This window comes from Phyllostomus discolor, chromosome 7 (genome assembly GCF_004126475.2).
Source record: "Phyllostomus discolor isolate MPI-MPIP mPhyDis1 chromosome 7, mPhyDis1.pri.v3, whole genome shotgun sequence".
NCBI classification, from domain to species: domain Eukaryota; kingdom Metazoa; phylum Chordata; class Mammalia; order Chiroptera; family Phyllostomidae; genus Phyllostomus; species Phyllostomus discolor.
The window spans coordinates 55,435,559-55,455,756 of NC_040909.2; the positions used below are offsets into that span (position 1 = coordinate 55,435,559).

The 20,198-nt window shown below is 47.7% G+C and overlaps 1 protein-coding gene across 1 annotated transcript; it reads right to left on the reverse strand.

Moving 5' to 3' along the window:
• Positions 1–3,908: 3,908 nt before the first annotated feature.
• FEZF2 (FEZ family zinc finger 2) lies at positions 3,909–8,487 on the reverse strand. The gene is made up of 5 exons (XM_028518914.2): positions 7,549–8,487; positions 6,265–7,162; positions 5,795–5,929; positions 5,465–5,597; positions 3,909–4,567 (listed from the first exon to the last, which is right to left on the reverse strand). The coding sequence occupies exons 2-5, from the start codon at positions 7,102–7,104 to the stop codon at positions 4,308–4,310; spliced, it is 1,368 nt and encodes a 455-aa protein (XP_028374715.1). The 5' UTR covers positions 7,105–7,162; positions 7,549–8,487; the 3' UTR covers positions 3,909–4,307.
• Between the last annotated feature and the right edge of the window lie 11,711 nt (positions 8,488–20,198).

Here is a 20,198-nt window from a genome sequence, read left to right on the forward strand (position 1 = left end):
TCCTGGTCTCGTACATGGGCCCGATTGTTGACAGTTCATTATTGCGCTTTTGTCCATTTAATCTTTCTTGCTGTGTTTTGCATGTGCATGCCTTAATGAGCTCCGTTGGCAATTAACATGTTTCTAGGAGCAAACTGGTTGCTCAGACGGTTGAGAGGGAAGTGCAGGGAAAAGGGCAACGCAGCTGCCTTGAGGTTGTTTATTTCCCAGCGTTTTCTCAAGACTCCTGTCCTCTCTTTGGCAGACCCCCACCCCTCACTTTTACTCGTCTGCCTTTATCCTGAAGCCCATTCAGGACCAGCACACCTGGATGCCTTGTTGCTATAACTCTTGGGCTTGGCTCAGGCAGCCCTCTACCGTCTTGGGAGCCAAACAGCCCTATGGGGACTTTATAGACCTACTTCTGCAGCCAAGGCAAGAAGAAGCACAGTGCTCCCCCAAATACGTCTGGATGCTGGCAACTTCTCTGTGTCGCTCTTTGCAGAGAGGAACCTCTAACCCGCCTAAGGCAATAGGACTGTACAATCTGTTATGTACAAGGCTGTGGCTTTGGAAGAAGGAGAGGGTTTTTTTTTTTTTTTTGAGTCTTGCTGGCAAGATTGCTGAAGTGTGAGCAGTCATGGACAGAACAAACATCTTGTAGGGGAAAAGATAATTGGAGTCTTTTTTGTGTCTGTGACAGGATCCCCCTCCCCCGCAATTTGATTTGTTTCAAATATTTCTTAAGGGTGGACTCTTCAATTCAATCAAGGTTAGAATATTAACATGCAGCTGATGACTACCTTGTTTCAGTCACTTACTAATATTGTAAACTACAAGTCATGCAAACAGTTTAATATTAAGAGACAAAAAAATTAGAAAACAGAGCATTTCACCCATTAATTCCAATGCATGGTGAATAACTAAGAAGGATCCTAATTAAGATGGTTATTGAGAGGACTTAGAGTTGCCTTCAGCACCTGCACTGTCTGTAAAAGATGTTTATGATTCAGGCAAAAGGTTCATCTTCTCTTGGTACTAATTTTCCGGTGAAGGAATCCTTTATTAAACCCCACACTTGAAGGAAGCAGACATCTTACACCCGGGAGGAGTGCCTTCAAACCTGTGGAAAGTAGAACTAAGCTCTATAGATAGAGAATAACTCTGTTTATCTACAATTACCACCAGATGTGAAATAACACCTTCTCAGGTGAGAGCGATTGGCAGGAGCTGGTGTGAAGGTTAAGTAACAATCAGATTATGAGAAAACAACCTCAAGGAGGTTGCAGTAAGCAAGAAACTCTGCTCAGGTTTGCCTCAGAGCCAGTTACTGCAGAGATGAGCAGTCCAAGAGAGAAATGCCTTCTGTGCCACCTATTAGTTTTATTTCATTTGCTATCTAGCTTGTAAGAATGCCATCTTCACCCCTCTCCAGAACTGCACCTGAAAACAAAGTTTCTCCAGTTTTATGAATGGGCAACAGTTTTATCTTTTTCCTGTGAAAATTTATTACAGAAAAATTTCTCTAAGAAAGTTCTCTCACTTGATGGTTGGAAAGTTAATACCCTGGATGGGGAATACTACACTTAGTTTTTATTTATATTTCCTTCTTAAAGGGAAAGCGGAGCACTTGATCGCGATTTCCACACGCAGGCTAACTTTTAAACCCAATTCTCTAAGAAGACGCTTTTGCACCAAATTTTGTGGTTTCTGCCCCTCTGGACTATTCAGAAACAAGGTGCGTTTGCCTCGACTATTGTCGAGCACAACAAGCACATCTGCAAAGGGTCCTTTTCAGGAATTCAAGAAGGAACCTATTTTGGTTGAGGGGACTGCCTTGGGGCACCCAAGATCTCCCAGAAATGGGGGAGGGTGTGCGTAGGAGGCGGGGCTAATAAAACCTCTTCCGAGAACAAGGGAAGGCGGTGGCTCCTCGAACCAGCCCTTGAGATAAATGCCTGGGAAAAGCTAGGCGATATTTCCATATTCTTAGCCGCCAAGTCCTTCTCGCCCATCCTGGGGTTTCCTGGGGTTTGTGGCATCTACCGAGCTTTCGGAGTTAAACTCCGAAAATCTGCATATCCCTCTGGGTCCCAATCTCCCCTCAGTGAACTGCAGCCAGAACGAGCTAACATTTAAATTCCTCCTCGCTTCCTCATCCCCTCCTTCCCTGGCTGCGTCTTCCCAGACTTGGGGTCTGGGGGAGGATACAAAAACGAGGACGCTCTCCTTTCAGGAAATGGAATTATAATGTACACGTTCCTATTTCTGAATCGGAGGTACTAAAAATACCCTCGCGACAGCCTGAGGAAGCTGTCGCCGTCCTCTGTACAAACAAAATCGACAATTCTCCTTCCCCACGCAATGGATCTGCGAATTGGACTGGGGGCCTGGGACCCGGCCGTTGACTGTGACTAGGACAAAGCTTTCACCCAGCTGCTGAACTTCTTTCCTGGGTCCCAACCTGAAGATTCCTCCTCAACCACGAGGACTGGAGGCAGTTTAGACTCCCTAAAAGTTCGAATCCCAGTCCTACCTAGTCCCTGTGACCCTAAGCGTGTCATTTAGCTTCTCTCTGTCTCAACTTCTCCGTCCATCCGTAAAGTGGCAACAATCACCCCGCAGCTTGCGGGTTGTGAACATTCGAAAGAATGTGTACCGAGGGCCTGGCATGAAACAAGCTCTCAAGAAATGCTAGCTTTCAAAATTGTGTAAGCCTCTGAAGGGAGGAGTACTAAGCGCCTAGAGTATACCCAGCGTTGGAATAACCAGATAACAAGTCACGTTCAGAGTTACTTGGGGATTTCCTTTCTCATCTTTTCCTCCAAATAGCCTCCAACTGCCGTGGAAGCCCGCGTCTCACCAGCGCCCAGCCTCCGCTGCCCTAGCTCTTGCAATAGCAAGGCTCTGTGGAAGCGCACTCCCAGGCCCGCGCCGCCTTTCCTCCCGGCGTTGGGAAACATTGTTCCAAAAGACGTGGGCTGAATCTCCGTTCAAATATTAAGAGTGTGTATGTGGTGGTGGGGCGGGGGGGGGGGGGAGGTCCGGAGGTCCGAGCCAGTAATCCGAGCTTTTGATTATCCAGATTCGGATCAAACGGGGCGGTGGCGGCCGACCCCCTCCTGGGAATGATTAGATGATTAATGTAATGCTGTTTGAAGGGTCTCTGTTTTCTCTCTTAATTTGGGTCATTACTTAGGAAGCAAGCGTGAAATCATTTCATCAGCGTGCTCGGCGGCGGAGATAGCTATTCAGGAAATGGGCTAACTGCGTGGTAATCAAAGAGCGGGAGGCGGCGGCTGTGAGCTCCGGGAGTCCCGGTGCGCCCTCCCGCGGCAGGGCGCCCCGCACCCGGAGTCAGGCCCCAGATCAGCAGCGTGGATCAGGGAGCCCCAGAGCTCAGGCTGGGCTGCGGATCCTTGGCCTCCAGCCCTCACCTCCAGAAAAGATTGGGAAGAAGGGTTGTCCCCGTTAGGTCGCCCAGAGAAGGGTACATGTCCAGGAGCGCCCCGGCTGGGCAGTGCCTCAGACGTTTATCCCCGCGCAATGCTGCGCTTTGCTCAAGGACGCACCCCAAACCTGCTCCCCAATATTCAACCACTTTAACCCTTAAAAAAAATTCTCACCCAAATAAAGCAACACCCAGAATTCCAAGCGTCAGAATATTCACCAAATAGAAAATTTTCGTTATGTGGAGGCCGATGCAGGCCTTTTCACCCTGGCTCGTGGGGTTGTGTAGGGGAGCAGGGTGTTAACGGGCGAGCACCTCAGGAACACGGGTTGGGCTTCATCGTTGTCCCAGCGCACCAAAGAAGTCGCGTTTGGGCAGGGAAATGCTATAAATGCCTATTTCCTTCTCATTCTTCGGGGTTGCCGAGCTGACCTTGCGGCGAGGGTGAGGGGGCGGGGAAGAAAACGCGCACTAATGATTCTGTTTATTGAATTATATATGTATATATTCCGTGTTCGCATGTACAGCAGGATTTACATGACTGTATAAAGATGGCTGGGGGCGCCGTGCTCTTTCCAGGCATTCACGTGACAGGCTCCTGTTAAAACCCACCGCCCGAGGAGAAGCCAAGGCCTGGAATTAAATAGTTTTCGGCATTGGGTTTAAATAAGTTTCCCGAATACGCAAAGGTGGGAGACACTTGTTTGCTGCCAGTCATCGAGGAAACGTTTAGCTTTCCAAAAATATGCTGGTTTCGATAAATAGATTTTAGCCTCTCTGCTATAGTTTTTTTCCCTCTTAATTTTAGAAATAAGTTTATACATGTGATCTGTTTGGGGATTGGATGGGGCGGGAAAGGAGGGCGAGGCAGTAGCTCTCAACTCTGCACTGTCCGAGTTAGGTCCTTTGTGGAGGGGGCGGCAGGGCCCACGCTGTCGTGGAGTTTGCGCACGTGTTTCTTTAAATCAAAGTTTCTGCAAAACCCTTTGCCGCAAGTGGCGCACGTGAAAGGCTTCTTGTCGTTGTGCGTGTGCATGTGGAAGGTCAGGTTGTAGACCTGGTGGAAGGCCTTGTTGCAGATAGTGCATTTGTACTGCTTTTCGCCGCTGTGGGTCAGCTTGTGGTTCTTGTAGTTCCCTACAGGAGACCAAAAACAAAAACGTGGGGGAATGAAGTGGATTGGGGGGAGGCGGCGGGGAGTCTGGACGTCCGGGGGTTGTCTCAGGGGCCCGAGCAAAGAAAGCGATGCTTGGCTAAGCGGGCGCGACCTCTCAAAGTGAAGAAGTTGTCAAACTTCGTGTGCGTCAAGCCCGGAGCTCTCACGACAGGCTGGAAGGCCGAGTCCGGAGTTGCCGCCCAGTGCCTCTGCCCCGCCTTGCCCTGAGGCCTGCCTGGCGTCCCGCCCGCTCTGCTCTGCGAGCCTGGAAACTTTTGCGCAGCCCAGAGACACTCCGGGTCCTACTCTGGGGTACTACTTCGCTCCAAGAAATTCTCACGAACTCGGGCTTCATTTTATTTTCCTTCTCATTAAAAAAAAAAAATCCTTCTGGTCCCCCAACCATCACCTGGGGATATGACAATGTTTTGGAAAATCCAAGAGGTGTCCCGCGGGTTAGGGGTACTCTGGACAGTTAGCAGTTTCCCCCACCCTTAAGTTGTTTCCAAGAGGTGGATTTTGCCACGATTTTTTTCATTAGAAAGGGGAGTCTCGGCTACAAAGGGAAGCTTTTCCTGTAGGACAATACTCACTTTCTCCCACTGTCTTTCCCTCCACCCCTGCCTTCCTTCCCACCCCCCAAATGCGGAGCCTCTCTCTGTGCAACCAACCTGAATCCAGCGAGGTCTACTAACCTGGCCGGGGGAGCCTCTTCCCAAACCCAGCACAACCCTATTGCAAAGAAATGCTGCTCCCAAGCCCGCAGCTCTCGAATTTTTGTTTTGTTTTGTTTTGTTTTGTTTTGTTTTTCCCTTGTGGAGGTTTCCCTTGCCGAGTTCCGGGGTGAGATGAAAAGAGGGCCTCTCCCCAAACGTTACCTTTTTGGTGAAAGCCTTTGCCGCAAAATTCGCAGACGAAGGGCTTGTAGCCCGCGTGGATGCGGATGTGCGTGTTGAGTGTGGAGCTGCGGTTGAAGGCTTTGCCGCACTGGTTACACTTATGAGGCTTTTCCTGCGGAGAGGGGCGGGGAACACAGTGAGGTTGATCGCCCGGCAGGGAAAGGCTGCCTCCGGGAAATTTGAAGGAACACCTTGAAGCAACAGGGGCACTCCGGGAGGGGTGCGGGAACCCTCGGCCATCCTCTCCCCAAAGACTTTGCTCCAGCGCGGGATGTCGCGCGCGAACTGGGCCGGACCCGGGGCACGTACCTGGGTGTGAATAATTTTGTGTCTGCACAGCGTGCTAGCCTGGCGGAAGCCTTTGCCGCAGACTTTGCACACGAAGGGTCTGGCTCCGGTGTGGACTGGCATGTGGCGGGTGAGGTTATAGTGAGCATTAAACACCTAAGGAAGGACGTGACGGGGCCTTGTGGTGGGTCCATCAGAGAGTCTAGCATCAGCCCCGGGAGGCCACAGCCTACTTTGCCCAACCAACAATACCCTCCCCCAACCAGAGCCCTTTCATTTTGCAAAGGGCTTCCCAAACCTCTGCTCACGCCTGTACTGTGTGGCTAGTGACAACGGCATCCCCATTTTACAGAACAGGAAACCGAGGCCCCGGATTCGAGTAGACAGGTACCAGGGAGCCCCTAAACTTGAGAAAGAGGACTTCCAGGCTGCTCCAAGGTAGCAGCCACCGCTGCTCCCCCCTCCGAGACCCCACAGACCCCAGGCCTCACCTTGCCGCACACCTCGCAGGTGAAGTTTTTAGGTTTGCCATCCGCGGAGGCTCCAGGCAGCTTGCCGTGGCTCTTGACGCCCCCGCGCTCGGCAGTCAGGGCCGAGTTTTCTTTCAGCACCTGTTCCAGCGGCGCGGGCAAGCGCTCCTTATGGGCATAGGGGGCCGGATGGGAAAATTTGTCCGCGGCCAGGCCAGCCAACTTGGCGTTCTCCAGCAAAAAGAGCTTGGGGTGCGCGGCCAGGGCGGTGGGGGCCTGTGCGTTGAGAAGGCTGGACGGGAAGAGGTGGCCGCCGAGCAGCTCAGAGGGAGGATACGCGGCAGAGTCCAGGTAGTTGAAGTAGTAGAGCGAGCCGCTGGCCGGCAGCCCCACCGCGTGGTTGATGACCTGCGGTTTGATGACCCTGCCGGCGGGCAGCGCAGACGGCGCCAGGCCCAGCTCGGCCTTGCAGCACACGCCACAGTTGGTTTTGCACAAGCCGCTGGCGCCGCACACAGGAGCCCCCCCGCCGCCACCGCCTCCTCCTCCGCCACCGCCCGCCCGGAGGCTGCTTTTCCAGAGCTCGGAGTAACTGAGCAGCGTCTTGGACGGCACGTCGTAGCCTAGGGGCTGGAGAGGGATCATGCAGGGCAGCGGGGAGCACAAGTTCAGCAGTTTCTTGCCCTGGCCGCTGTCTGCCTCCAGTGCCCCCGGCCGGGGCTCCAAGGGCTCACGGGGCTCCGACGTCTTAGCCATGATGCGCTCGATGGAGAAGGCCAGAGTCTTGGAAGTGGCCGGCGACGCTCCGGCTCTAGGACAGGCCGGGGGCACCATGGTCTCCAGGGAAGCCGAACTTGCCATGGCGCACAGAGCCGAGTTTTGCCGGACTGGGCCAGGGCGCAGCCTCTCTCCTCTAAGTCTGCATTCCGGAAAAGGCAGGGAGGGAAACCACAATTTAATAAGCACCTTGTCGGGTCCAGGTCACCCATTTGCATTCAAATGAACAGGGGCAGAACAAAGTGCACCCAAGGGTACCAAATTACCGCCCATTAACCCGGCGCGCAAAGGAACCCACCAGCCCCTGCCTTGGGACTTTGAAAGGGGAAGAAGGGGGAGGGCTTACAAAGAAAAAGGACAGACAGAGAGAGAGAGAGAGAGAGAGAGGGAGAGGGAGAAAGAAAGAAAAGAGCCTTAAATTAGCCCCCCTGAGCCGTTCCCTGGACCCCGGCCTCCGGCACGCGTGCTGGGAGCTGGACAGTGAAGAGGCAAAGTTAAAGAGGACCAGGAAAGGTACCTCGCGTTTACCTCTTTCCCCCACCGCCAAGGAGATGCGTTCCGAGCCATGCAGCGTGTTTCCTCTGTCACATTTAATGGCAAACATCTTCCCCTCCGCGTGAGATCACTGTCTTTTACATTCAGCTGACATCACATGAAGTCACTTCAAGTGGAATGACTTGGGCGGCGGCGCGGCTCCGGTAGCGGCCCCTGTGTTCCCCCGCGCCTGCCGGCCGCCGCCACAGCCCCTCAAACTTTAAAAGGAGGCAACTGGCGCTCGCGCTCCCTTTGGGAAAGTGCGAGCGGTTCGCGAATCGGGAAGGAGGGGAGAGACGCGAGGGGGAGGGGGAGGAATCGTGATGGTTTTGCCGGTGGAAAAAAAGGTGGGGGGAGTCCAAACCCAAGCAGAGTTCTGTGCGTGAGTCACAACTTTGGGGGCTTACAGGTGTGGGGGACGCGGCGAGGGCGGGGGGGTCCTGGATTCGTAGTCCCAAAGGGCCCCTTGGTGTCCGTCTAGTTGCCGAAGTGTCCCTTAGCCCTCTGCAGCCGAGCTGGGCATCGTGCTAATAAACTGCCATTTACCCACGGAGCCGGCGCCAGCCCCGAACACGCGCAAATGATAATTACCTCATTAGGATGTGGCGCATGGACGCGAGCGCAGCGTTTGGAGGGGGAACTTGTTAATCGGGAAATATTAATTTATGCAAAAACAACGAGCTCGCCTTGGCTGGTGTCGGAGGTCGGGAGAGAGCTCCCGCCGCCTAAGGAGGACCCCAAAGCGTCAGGAAGATCAAGGCCGGGCGCTCAGATCCCCCATACCTTGGCGACTGGCGAGTGAGCCTCCCCCTCTCAGGCCAGCTCCCCGCCTGCGGCTGCGGGAGACTGCACCACTAGCTGAGGCCTGTTTGAGATCCTAATCGATCAGAATCGCTGATTTGTGATCGGGTGTCTGAGGCAAAGCCCCGCTCTGCTGCTGGTTTAGGACTGCGTGCGGGGAGGATTCAGGGGGCAGCTCTCCACGCTGATGGGTTCTTGCTGTTTGTATAATTGAGAAGGTCCAATCTCCACCTGTTTAAGGAGCAGATTGAAACAGCAGAACCTCCCCCTGGATCCTATTAAAACGTTTTTTCCTCCTAAGGCCATTCAGTCGAACCAATTTTCCGAAGTGATTCATAGAGCTGAAATCTGCCAAGGCAGCTCTTTCACTTTTAGCCACTAAAGCACCGCGTGGAACCGGGTTTTGTGTTTTTCTAAAATAAAGAGAAGGATTATCAGAGGGGAAAGGGAGGGAGCCCTGAGGGGGGCGGGAGAGACTTAGTGTGGCCAGAGGTACAAGCAGAGGGAAGAAAAGGCCCTTTTCTAGACAGGCCCCAACTAAGTTCGGAGGAATTCAGCGTTTTGTGCCTGGCGCACAAAAGCAGCGCTCTCGGAGCTCGGTATGGAGGGGCTGAATTCATCTGTTTGCAGACCGTTCCACCTGCGTATCACAACAAACTGCTCAAAGACGCTCCAGCACTTTCAACAGGCCGGGTGCTCTTGGGCAACAGAAGTGGTCAAGGCCTGAGGGTCCTTACCGCGTGGGGGTACCTCTAGCAAGAGAGCAGGGAGACAATTAGGTTTAGGAAAGGAGGAGAGGGGTGCATGGGTTTTTTAAAAAAATACTTTTGGATGTTTTGTTTGTGGGACAATTATATCTTGCCAGCCGGCTTTTGCAAGACCACCAGCTTTGTAGATGCAACCAGAGTGTAAGAGGATTACAGTGGGTATAATATGAGCAAACAGGGTTGAGGGTTTGATAGTGAATTCCATCTCCAAAGACACACGATCTCGTGGAGCTCAAACAACTCTTGGTGGACACAAACTCTCTCCCTTTTCACTCAGGAACAGGTCTGGACGGCCTGAGTATTCCATCCTAGGCCTCCCTCTCTGCTGAAATCTGCCAAAAACATTTGGGTAAAAACATCCTGGGAAACCTTCAGAGAAAGGGACAAGGACAGGTTTAGTTTTAATGTCAGGCAATCACTCCTTTTTTTTTTTCCTTCAGAACTTCTCTTTCCTACCCACTCACCCTCTGAGTGCACTTTCAGACAGGATATTGACATGGCAGTTTAAAGAAAGGAAAAGTATACTTGGAAAGCAAGGAGTAGGAACAAAGCAAGGTCTCTGAGGGAAAGTGGCCCGCATGGTGACTGTCATGGGTAAATATTTTCACCCTGCCAAGCTCAGAAAGTGCCCCTAAATTCAGAGTCATGATACTGTTCCCCGACACTCTCCCCACCAACATCCAAATTTCAAAGCTAGAAAAAAACCTTGCTTCTCTGGAGGAGAACATTTCCATAGAGCCCATATAATTTAGATGTTCAGAGAGGCAGAATTCCAGACCCAGTGTACCCCTATCCTATTCATGTGAAAGCAAGAACACAGATGAAGCACTCCTCCCACCCCACACACCACCACCAAACAAGAAACAAACCAACAACTCACCCTGACATTGAAAGAGTATCAATACACCCACAGGGTCTCAAAACTTGAATTTCTACCCTGACTTTCCTGTGAATCTCATTCAGCCACCAGCACTGTGCTCCAACATCCTTTCCAAATTGGGGAATTGTTGATCTCGGCAGCAGCTCGAGAGATCTGCTGGTTTGAAAGCTCCATCAGGCTGAAAGTCTTCCCAAGGCTTCCTGTGAACCTGCCTTGCCATTCCTAGCGCTGTTTGTAGCTGCATAAGCCATCTCTCTGCCGGGCATCACAAAGGAGTGCTACCTCCACGGAAAGAAAACATTTGGGTAAATACAAGTTGTCCCTAATGTGCCTCTTTTTCCAAATGTTGGGCGAGTACACTGGCTTTTATGAAAGTATTTAATTAGCTTCCACAAACTTCTTCCCTTGCCTGCAGATTATATTGAAGTGGAGGATTGGAAACTATTTTACACCTTGCCACTCACATGTTAATTAATCTCTATCTAACCCTAATTGCAGTTTATTCAAGCACCGCTCAACAGCTCACCCACACAATAAACACTGATCCTACTTTTATACATATTACTTCACGTTAACACATTGAGTAATTAACTCCAGTACCAACTAATAGTGCAAACAAATATTTTCTGTAAACGAGATGATTTCAGGCAGAAGAATAGAAGACTAGGGAAACGTGGTGCTCGGAGGAGGGAGTGCTGAGGTTTCACTTTGCTGCCCCCAACATTTCAAATTTCTTCTCAGTTGCAGTGTCTTTTTTTTCTTTTGAGGCTGAAATGCTTTTTTTTTAAAAGTGGGACAACCATAAGAATTAAAATTTGACATTTTTAAGGGTTTGATGGAGGGGCAGTCTATGAGATACTGAGTAACTTTTTTTCTACCTACACATTTTCAGTGAAGGAAAAGAAAGCCGGATAACTAGACAGGAAAGACAATAGGAAGGTCCAGGGATAAGATGTTTCAGGCATGTGAATCCATTCATGGAAAATAAAGTTTTCCAAAACCTCCCTCTCTAAGAAGTCCTGTCCTTTAAAGTCATGATTTTCCTGGTACAAAGTGAACTGAGACGGTGGAGGCAGACTGGAAGTCCCAGTCTCTCTCCCAACTCAGAGTGGTATACAAGCCCCACTTTGGAGACTCCCGTGCCTGTAGGTCGACAGCCAGGCCAAAGGAGCCACCTGACCTGGTGGCATGCTATCGCTGCCCAAGCAAGGACTGCTAGGCCTCGGCTCAGGGTCCGCTCCAGGGACCGGATTCTTAGGCAAGCTCCCACAATTTCGGGAAACCCAGGACTTCGGTGGCCAGTCTCACTGGACAGCGCAGGCTGCAGCCCACCGCTCTTGGCCTGTCAGGCCTGGACGCACCGTGGGGTCCCCCTTCTCCCTGAGGCAAAAACTCTCGGCCCTTATTCCCTGTACATCAGCCGAAAGCCAGACGCTTCGCCTCGGCCCATCTGGTCCACGCTTGGGCCTCAACACATCGGCTGTGGTAGGGAAACACTGCCAGAGTGAAGCCTGACGCCCCTCCACGGCCTGTGCTCTTCCTACGCTGCAGAACCGGGTGCCAAGGCTTGGCGCTTCTGCGGCTCCGCAAGGCCTGATCCAGATCGCGACCTCGAGGATCTGGGGCTGTGGGACTCCGCACCCTGGCCAAGCCACTCGCGCACCACTGATTGAGGAGCCAGGCTCAACCCCAAGGACTGGAGCTCAGTGTTTTAATAGAAATTGCAGTTTAAGCACAGCTGGCGGCTGTCTATTGGATTTTACAGGGGCTTCTCTTGTGGGAAGCATATTAAATATGACTGGCACGGCTGGCCTCTCCTCCTGCCCCCTCCCTCTGGCCTTTTCATGGTCACTAACTGGAATGCCGTCATGACGACTTTTGGTTAAAACAAATTTAATGCCAGAACTCACCCTCACTTTAGGACAACTTTCTTAGCAGAAGCCTTGCAGGAGTGTAGACAACCTCAGAGGAAAATCCCTTTCTTGAGGGAGAGCTCACACATTTGCATCATTTCTGGGATTGTAGAGGGGAAAGCCAAACATCTCTATTCCAAAAAGGTGTAATTCCAGTCCTGGTGGCTTGTATCTCTTGATTCTAGATGGCATTAATAAAAATACTGTAATTATTTTTCTTTGCTGATCATTAGATTACAATACATGATGCATCATTTTATGCCATCTTTTCAGAGATTGAGCACTTCAGGGAGAGGTGAAGCGCAGACAGCATGCTTAAGGTTGCTGAGTTTGGGGAAACACTCACTGTGTAGATTTGATGTTCTTTCTCCCAGCTTTGTGTACATCGCTTGGAAAACGAAAAAAAAAAAAAACAAAAACAAAAAAGCAAACTAAACAAACTTTATGGTCTGAGGAGTCTCCCTCCCTTCCTCCTTCCCTCCCTCCCTTCTTTCCCTACTTCTTTTTAAAGGGGCATTTAGGATCTGATTTACATGGTGCCGCGCTTAACCGCTGAAAATAGATGAACTCCTGAAGAGAAATTCTTCTGCGATCTCTCCCCAAAACCCATTCTACCCTTCCCTCCCCCCACTCAAGCATTTATTGAAAACATTCGAATCCGCTTGCCAGTGGCGGGCTCGTTGGAGGCGCAGGGACCTCGGCCTTCAGTGCGTGCCGTTTGCAGGATTAGTGCGGTGGGAGACAAAGAGCCCCAGATACCGGGGCCAAGCGAGGCAGGGCGCGCCCCGAAGAGCTCCCGGGTTCTGGGTACCCGCCCGAAGCGCGCGAGCACAGTTTCGGGCCTGGCCTCCAGGGACAGATGGGCCAGAGCCGTCTGCATCTGCCCACGTCCTTGGGGAGGCTGCAGCGCCCAAACCCAGGGTGCCAAGCGCCAGTCCCACTGCACCGGGCGGCTGTTTCGCAACGCCAGTTGCATTTGGGAACTGGTTTGTAAATCTCAACGCACAGGCTTGATTTCATTCTCTAACAGGAGAGACGCCTGTAAGCCAAGGGCAGCGGGCTTTGCAGCCAACGAGGGAAGGGGGTGGTGGTGCAAACCTATCATGGTTTCCAGAGTCCTCCTAACCCACTCTGTGACCACTTCAGAGGACATTCGCTGCATCTTCGGAAATTTGGGCAGTGTGCATGCTCCTAGGCCAGAGGGAGTCTTTTAGAAGAGCAGATCAGCAGTCTCTATCGTACAAGTTAGGTGTGTTTCCTATCTGTCTTGGATGCATATATAATCACACACATATTTAAAACATATTTAAATATATATCGTATATATGCATATATATGCATATTGTGTATATCCATCCATATATGTGTGTGTATGTGTGTGTGTGTGTATATATGTGTGTATATATATATATATCACTGCTATCGACAACCCTCCACTTAGAAATGCCATTTAATTAGGAATTTGATCCAATACCCACGCATAGCACTTGGCCAACGGACGTGTCATTTTGTGAGCCGCAGTGTGGGAAGGCAGTCGCCTTGCGCAAACACGTTTTCTTTGCTCTTGCCACACAATTTTGGTGTGCAACCCAAAGGAAACAATAGTTTATGAAGAACACTTGTGATATATCCAATACATATTATACACACATATACATATGAGTGTTATAACATGTATTTAAAATACATGTAATAAAAAGGTGTTTTGGTGAATAAAGGGCCCTGCCTAGTTCGAGTGATGTCAACTTCTGATTCCCTGGGAAGCCGGCTTAGGATCTCCTGTGGTATTTAACTTGGCGGGTGGTTAAAACCCAAGGAGCCTGCCCAAAGGTATTAGCTTAAGTGCTGAAAAGAGGAGTTAAGGCATCAGGAAGGAGGAAAGAGGGACTGGAAGGGGCAATGGGTTGAGATTTCAGGTTCGCTCAAACTTCTGGAAATTTGTCGGGCAGCAGGTTAGGTCTGACCTGGATGATACATTGGATAAGAAGCTGAAATGCTGGGATTACTTTACAAGTGAATCTCTCAGTTCTGTTTTGTTCAGTTTGGCTTTGATAGGAACTTCCCAAGTGTGCGTGCTAACGGAAAAATTCTTTCCTGCTGGGGTTTCTTGAATTCTCACATGTTCAGCCGAATCCTATCTTCTCCTCACCTGGGTAAAGACTTCTGTCTGCGTGTATGTCACCCCAGGAGTTTGTAGTGTGACTCAGGTAAACACAAAATGAGAAACTGCAAAAAAAGCTGTGCAGAGCACCACTGAGAACAATCTCTTTCTGTCCCTATCGAAGTCTCCCTCACACAGCATCTCCCTTTTTGAGGATTAAGCCAGTCAGTGAGTGGTAAATGGTTCCTTCTTACTGAGGGTTTATTACATAACAAATATAGTGCTAAGCTAAATGCCCACTCCAGTTAGTTCTCAGTTCATCCTATGAAGTCCTATGAAGCCAGTGCATATAATCAATATGCCCATTATAGAGGCTTGAAAATTGAGGTTCTTGGAGGCTAGATAACATGTTCAGGATCACATAACTGGTAAGAGTTCATTTTCAGAACCTGTGATCCTAACCACTATGCTAAAACAAACAAACAAACAAACAAACCCATAGCTAAACACTCAGCCTTAACTTCTGGCAAAGTGTAAACTGGGACACTTTGGAAAATTGGTTGGCAATATTTACTAAAATTGAATATTTGCATTCCTTTTATGACCCAGCAGTCCCACTCCTAAGTATCATAAACCCAACAGAAATGTGTACTTTTGTTCACCAAAAGACATACACTAGGCTGTTCACAGCAGTAGTATTTGTCATAGTCGTAAATTGGAAATTGTTTGAATAACCATTAAGAGTGAAACTTGTAAATACACAGTGGTATATTCACAAAGTGAAACACTATATATATCAGTAGGAATCAGCAAACTACTGTTACCCTAAACAACATCAGTGAGTCTCACAAACATAATATTGACCAAAAGCAGCTAGATCCAAAAGACTACATTTTTCATGAGTCAATTTAAATAAAATTAAATAATAGGCAAAATCTGGGGGCATAAAGGGAGTTTCTAGGTTGCTGATAATGGTCTATTTCCTGATCTGAGTTCTGGTTTATGAATATCTTCAAGCCGTATACAGTTACTATTTGAATCTTTTTCTACATACTTGTGATACTTCTATATACCTGTGAAATACATTTATTTGTTCACATTTTATATATCTATTATAATATCTCTGTATCTGTTAATAAATGAATGGTCAGTATAATTTTATGACTTGCCTCCCTCCCACAGTTCCCCAAAAACATACTGCTCCTCATCTATCTTTTGAGTAATGCATCTTGAATTTCTTCCTCTGACCAGACAACCACCCCAACTGACATCTCTTATAGACTTTTAAAAACAACCTCCATCTAAATTTTTGACATAACTGTTTTTGAAGCCTGGACAGTTGATACAAGCTCTCAAGGCTCAAGAATGCTTAATCAAAGGAGCTCATTTGAAGCATTCTTCTCACCCAAGACCTCAGCAGAGAGGTGGCAGCTTTGAACTTGGACCTGTACTCTGCCCAGGGCTCCAGGTGGAACCTCAGGCCAGAAACTGCCTCATACTTTCCAGACGCACAATCTGGCAGGTTGCCTTGGGAGGTGGAGGATCTGGTTGAAGGTGGGATGGGGTATGGGATGTTTGTAGGAACTGGCATTAATAGAAAGCCTTGGCAAGTCTTTAGAGCTCAACTCACTGGTTCTTGGCTCTAGACAAGACCAGAGGAAAAAAGACAGAATCTTGGCTCATTGGCAAGTGACCCAGTTAGCAGAACTAACAATCTTGCTCTGGGAGAGGGCAGGGAAGTTCATTTTAGCAGGAAAAAGCCTTGGGGCACAGAAATCAAACCTAATACTTGACAATCCCTTTGTCAAATCCAGCTGAATTCTGCCAGTGGTACTGGTGGCAAATCTGACCTCCGGCACTTGAAGAAAGATAAGAACCTATGACTAAAGCAATTAAGGTGGGGGTGAGGAGGTAAGAGCTGGTGTTCTAATTTAGCTAGACTAAAAAATAAGAGTTTTTTTTGTCCTGAAATAGTGAGAGGAGCTAAGACCCAGCATGATGTAATACATTCATTAGTTAGCCAGCACACCTATTTTGAGACTTTGTATACTGGAAAGCATATAAATGCCAGGAATACAGTGCTTACTGGAGGAGATACAATCCCTGCCCTCATGCAGCTTACATTCCTTCATGCAACCAACAGGCATGCACAAATAACTTCTGCAAACTATACCCTATAAATGAGGTATGGACAATGCATATGGCTATGGTGGTACAAGACTCTCAAAGAGGTCAGAGTTAGAAAAGAAAAGCAAACAAACAAAAACATAGCAAAAAAAAACCCCCTCCCTGATGTTAAAGTTAAAAATTTTAAAAAACTTCTCACTCCATCAGAGGCCACAGGCTAAACTAATAAATAAAGGGTTTCTGGAGTCATTTCCATGATGGGTGGGGAGACTCCCCCTTTGGCTGCTTGTTGCTTAGTTGTTTTCTGGAGACAGAATTCCCTTCTGGGTGGACTTGGGTATCCCTGGAGCACAGCGTTTCTTAAGTTGTTATGACACCACATGAAACTCCTTTCTGGGCTTTGTAGGACTGAGTGTTTTTGAGGCAGAGGGGGTTCTCAATTAGATTAAGTTAAAAGCCTGGCTTCTCAGTTAGCTGTGTACACAGGCAGGTTACTAAACCTTTCTGTAAGCCTGAGTTTCCCATGTTTGACAGAAGATGAACAGAGACTTCATCAGAAGGTGGTGGGAGCTAAATGAGAAAATGCACAGGCAGAGCTCAGAACTCTGTGACTGACCAAAGGCAAGCACTCAGAGAACGTTAGCTATTGTTATTTTAGCAACTCTTGTTATTCATAACTATGGTCCTTCAGTCTGATGGGGGAGAGAGGGGACAAGAGGGCAACAAACTTTCTTATTTTGCTTTTCACCTCTTTTTGTAAATGAAGTGAGTTTTTTTCTGATTTAAAAAGCAGTTAATTGAATTTTTTTTGAAAAGCAGAGAATTACAAAGAACTGTATTAAAATTGTGCAAATCCCACTACACAGAAATCAAAGACAATGCTTTGGCATGTATTTTTTCTATGCATTTACAAGGTTGACATCATATGATATACACTATTTTATAATATGCTTTTCCACTTAATACAGTGTGAATATTCCCCAATGTTTTAAACATTCAACTAAGACATGATTTTAATGTTTGTGTACTACTCCACTATGAGGTTTTAACATGAGTTAAATGATCCTTTGTTAGATATTTAGGTTGTTCACAGTTTTTTGCAATATCGCACTAGGAACATTCTTACACATAAAATTTGAGAGTAGCTAATTTCTCTAGAACAAATTCCCTGTATAATGACTATGGCAAAAGATATAATCATTTTTAAAGTTTTAGATATCAACTGACAAACTGCCCTTCAGAAAAGGGATACTATGTTCTTGCAACATAGGGGCAGAAATAGCAATGAGATACCATTTGGGACCTATCAAATTGGTAAGGACTTTTTAAATGATAATGCCCAGTGTTTAATGAAGCTGCTGGCAAACACTGGACATTATCACTTAAAAAGTCCTTACCAATTTGATAGGTCCCAAATAGTATCTCATTGCTACTTCTGCCACTATGTTCTTACCTAGCGCAGACTCAGGTGCCAAATTATGGAGAAATTGGAATGTGAAAATGATAGTACAGACCTGGGTGACAGAAAAGGAGGAAATATGAGAAAGGACATCCAGAGAGAGAAATGTCCAGAGGAAGGAGAGGACAGTGTCATATACAAGGTCTGTCAGAAGATACCCAGCCATGTAATATGAAAAATAAAGACACTTACTGAAGAAATACAAGACACCAGAAACATTGTACATAGGACAATGATGCCTCAGTCCCCTTCAGAGGAGGTACCTCGGGACCTCACACAGTCCTTCCATTTGCCATCAGCTGCCCCAGTGTATTTTCCTGAATCTCATCAACAGTCTGAAATCTCTTCCCTTTCAAAGGTAATTTTAGTTTTGGGAAAAGCCAGAAATTGCAGGGCACCAAATCTGGGCTGTAGGGGGACTAAGTCACAGGGGTGATTTGATGCTTCACCAAAAAACATTGCACTAGACCTCGTGAATGAGCAGGCACATGTTTGTGATGAAGCTGCCAATCACCAGTTGCCCATAGCTGTGGCCTTCTGAATCATCCAAATAGTTTCTGAGGAGGAATGTTCAAGCTTAATGGAAAATTTGATGCAGATTCATTGTTCTACTCACTCAGTCATTTTACATGTGATGACCACACAGTACACATACTAATTCAGTGGGGGTATCTATAGCCCCATTGACTAGTACAGTGAAGTCATTATTGTTCATGCATGGGCATTCTAGTTCACTCTTCTTGGTTGCCAGGCTATACTGATGCCATGCAAACCGTTCTTGTTATTAATAATGGCTGGACTCTTTTCTGGACAGACCTTGCATTTTTGAGCATCCAGATGGTTCCAGATTTCTTTAGATTTGAATATTTCCTTGAGAAACTCTCACTCTCTCTGCTCTTCAGAAGCGCCAATGAGAAGGGAACTGTTGCCCCTCTGTGCCTTCTAGACCTTCTGTCCCTTTCTGGGTAAGCTCGCCCCTAGGTACTGCATGTGGGTTCTGACCTGGAGCTGGAGGTCCAGACCCATAGGGGGAGCCTCAGGCTAATGAGGTAAAGGTGGCCTGTGCTTCTCCCAAAGGGCTCCCAAAGGACCTTTCTCTGGCCTTGGCCAGATGTTTTGCAAATGCGAGCTGGCTGGCCAAGGGAAGGACCAGTTTTAATATCTCACCACACCTAGAGAAGGGATCAGAAGCTCTAGTTGAAGGAGGTACTAGCAACGAAAAGAGGGGTCCTGCCCACACAACACATACAGGAAAGAAGGCACACAGTTATTTATTCATAGGAACTAGATTTTCATGCTGGATGTGAGCTTCTGTCTAGCCAGGGAACTGCAAGCTTTTGATTACCTCTCTGATTTCAGCTGATCAAAGTAACCAAGCTTGCCCTGGCAGGGTGACTTAGTTGGTTGAGCATTGTCTTATACACCAAAAGCTTGGGGGTTCGATTCTCAGTCAGGGCATATACCTAAGTTGCGGGTTGGATCTCTGGTTGGGGTGAGTACAGGAAGCAGGCAATCAAAATTTTTCACATTGATTTTTTTTCTCTCTCCCCCTTCCTTTCTCTCTAAAATCAACAAACATATCCTCAGGTGAGGATTAAAAAATAACTAAGCCTTATTATGAATTTTGAACACACTCAAAGTACAGAATTATATAATGAACCCATATATCATCACCTAGCCCCAATAGATGAATCATGGCTAATTCTAATACGTCTACATCCCCATTTACTCCCCCATAATTTATTCTAAAGCAAGTCCTAGAATATTTTTATCTATAAATGCCTTAAGTATGATCACCTAAAATATAATTCATTGACATCATCGAATAGCCAGTCAGTGTTCACATTTCCAGTTTCTTATGCATGTCATAAATTTAAATAATCCTTTGTTTAAATTATGGCCCAAGTAAGGTCCATACATTATGATTGGTTGTCATATCTTTAAGTCTCTGTTAATTTATAGACTGTTCTCCATCTCTGTCTTTTTTCCCTTGTAATTTATTTTCTTGAAAACAGTTTTTTTTGTCCTGTGGAGTTTCCATTGTCTGAATTTTGCTGATAGCATTGCTGTGCTGTTGGCAATTTAAAAAACTAACTGTTTAAGATATTGCCCTTCTTTCTGCCACTTTTGGAACATTCTTTTGAGAGTAAACATGTGCTGTGTAAGCCCCCTGGAGGGCAGGAGACCCTCTTGTTCGGCTTTGGAACCTGCTGTCACCACCCGGAGAGCAAGCACACTTGATCTGTTGGATGAACCTAAGGACTGAGAGAGTCACGCTCTGTTTTGTTTCTACTTTGGACTAACAGGCAGACTAATGTTTCATTCTCTCTGGTTCTGGAATGTAGGCTGGTGCTTTCTTTCTTTTTACTCATATTTAGAAAGGTCTCCAGCTTTCAACTTAAGAGAAGGAAGTAATCTCAGACTTTTCCTTGGCTATTGAGAAGATACTTATTTTAATTCCAGAGTAATGATCTCCTACAGAGCTTCTCTTTCCCAGCCACACCTCCCTAGGTCCCTTGGGTATGGAAGCAGAGGAGGCGCACAGTGAAGCACAGGAGCAACTTACATTCTGTAAATGAGGGCTCACTTGGGAAAG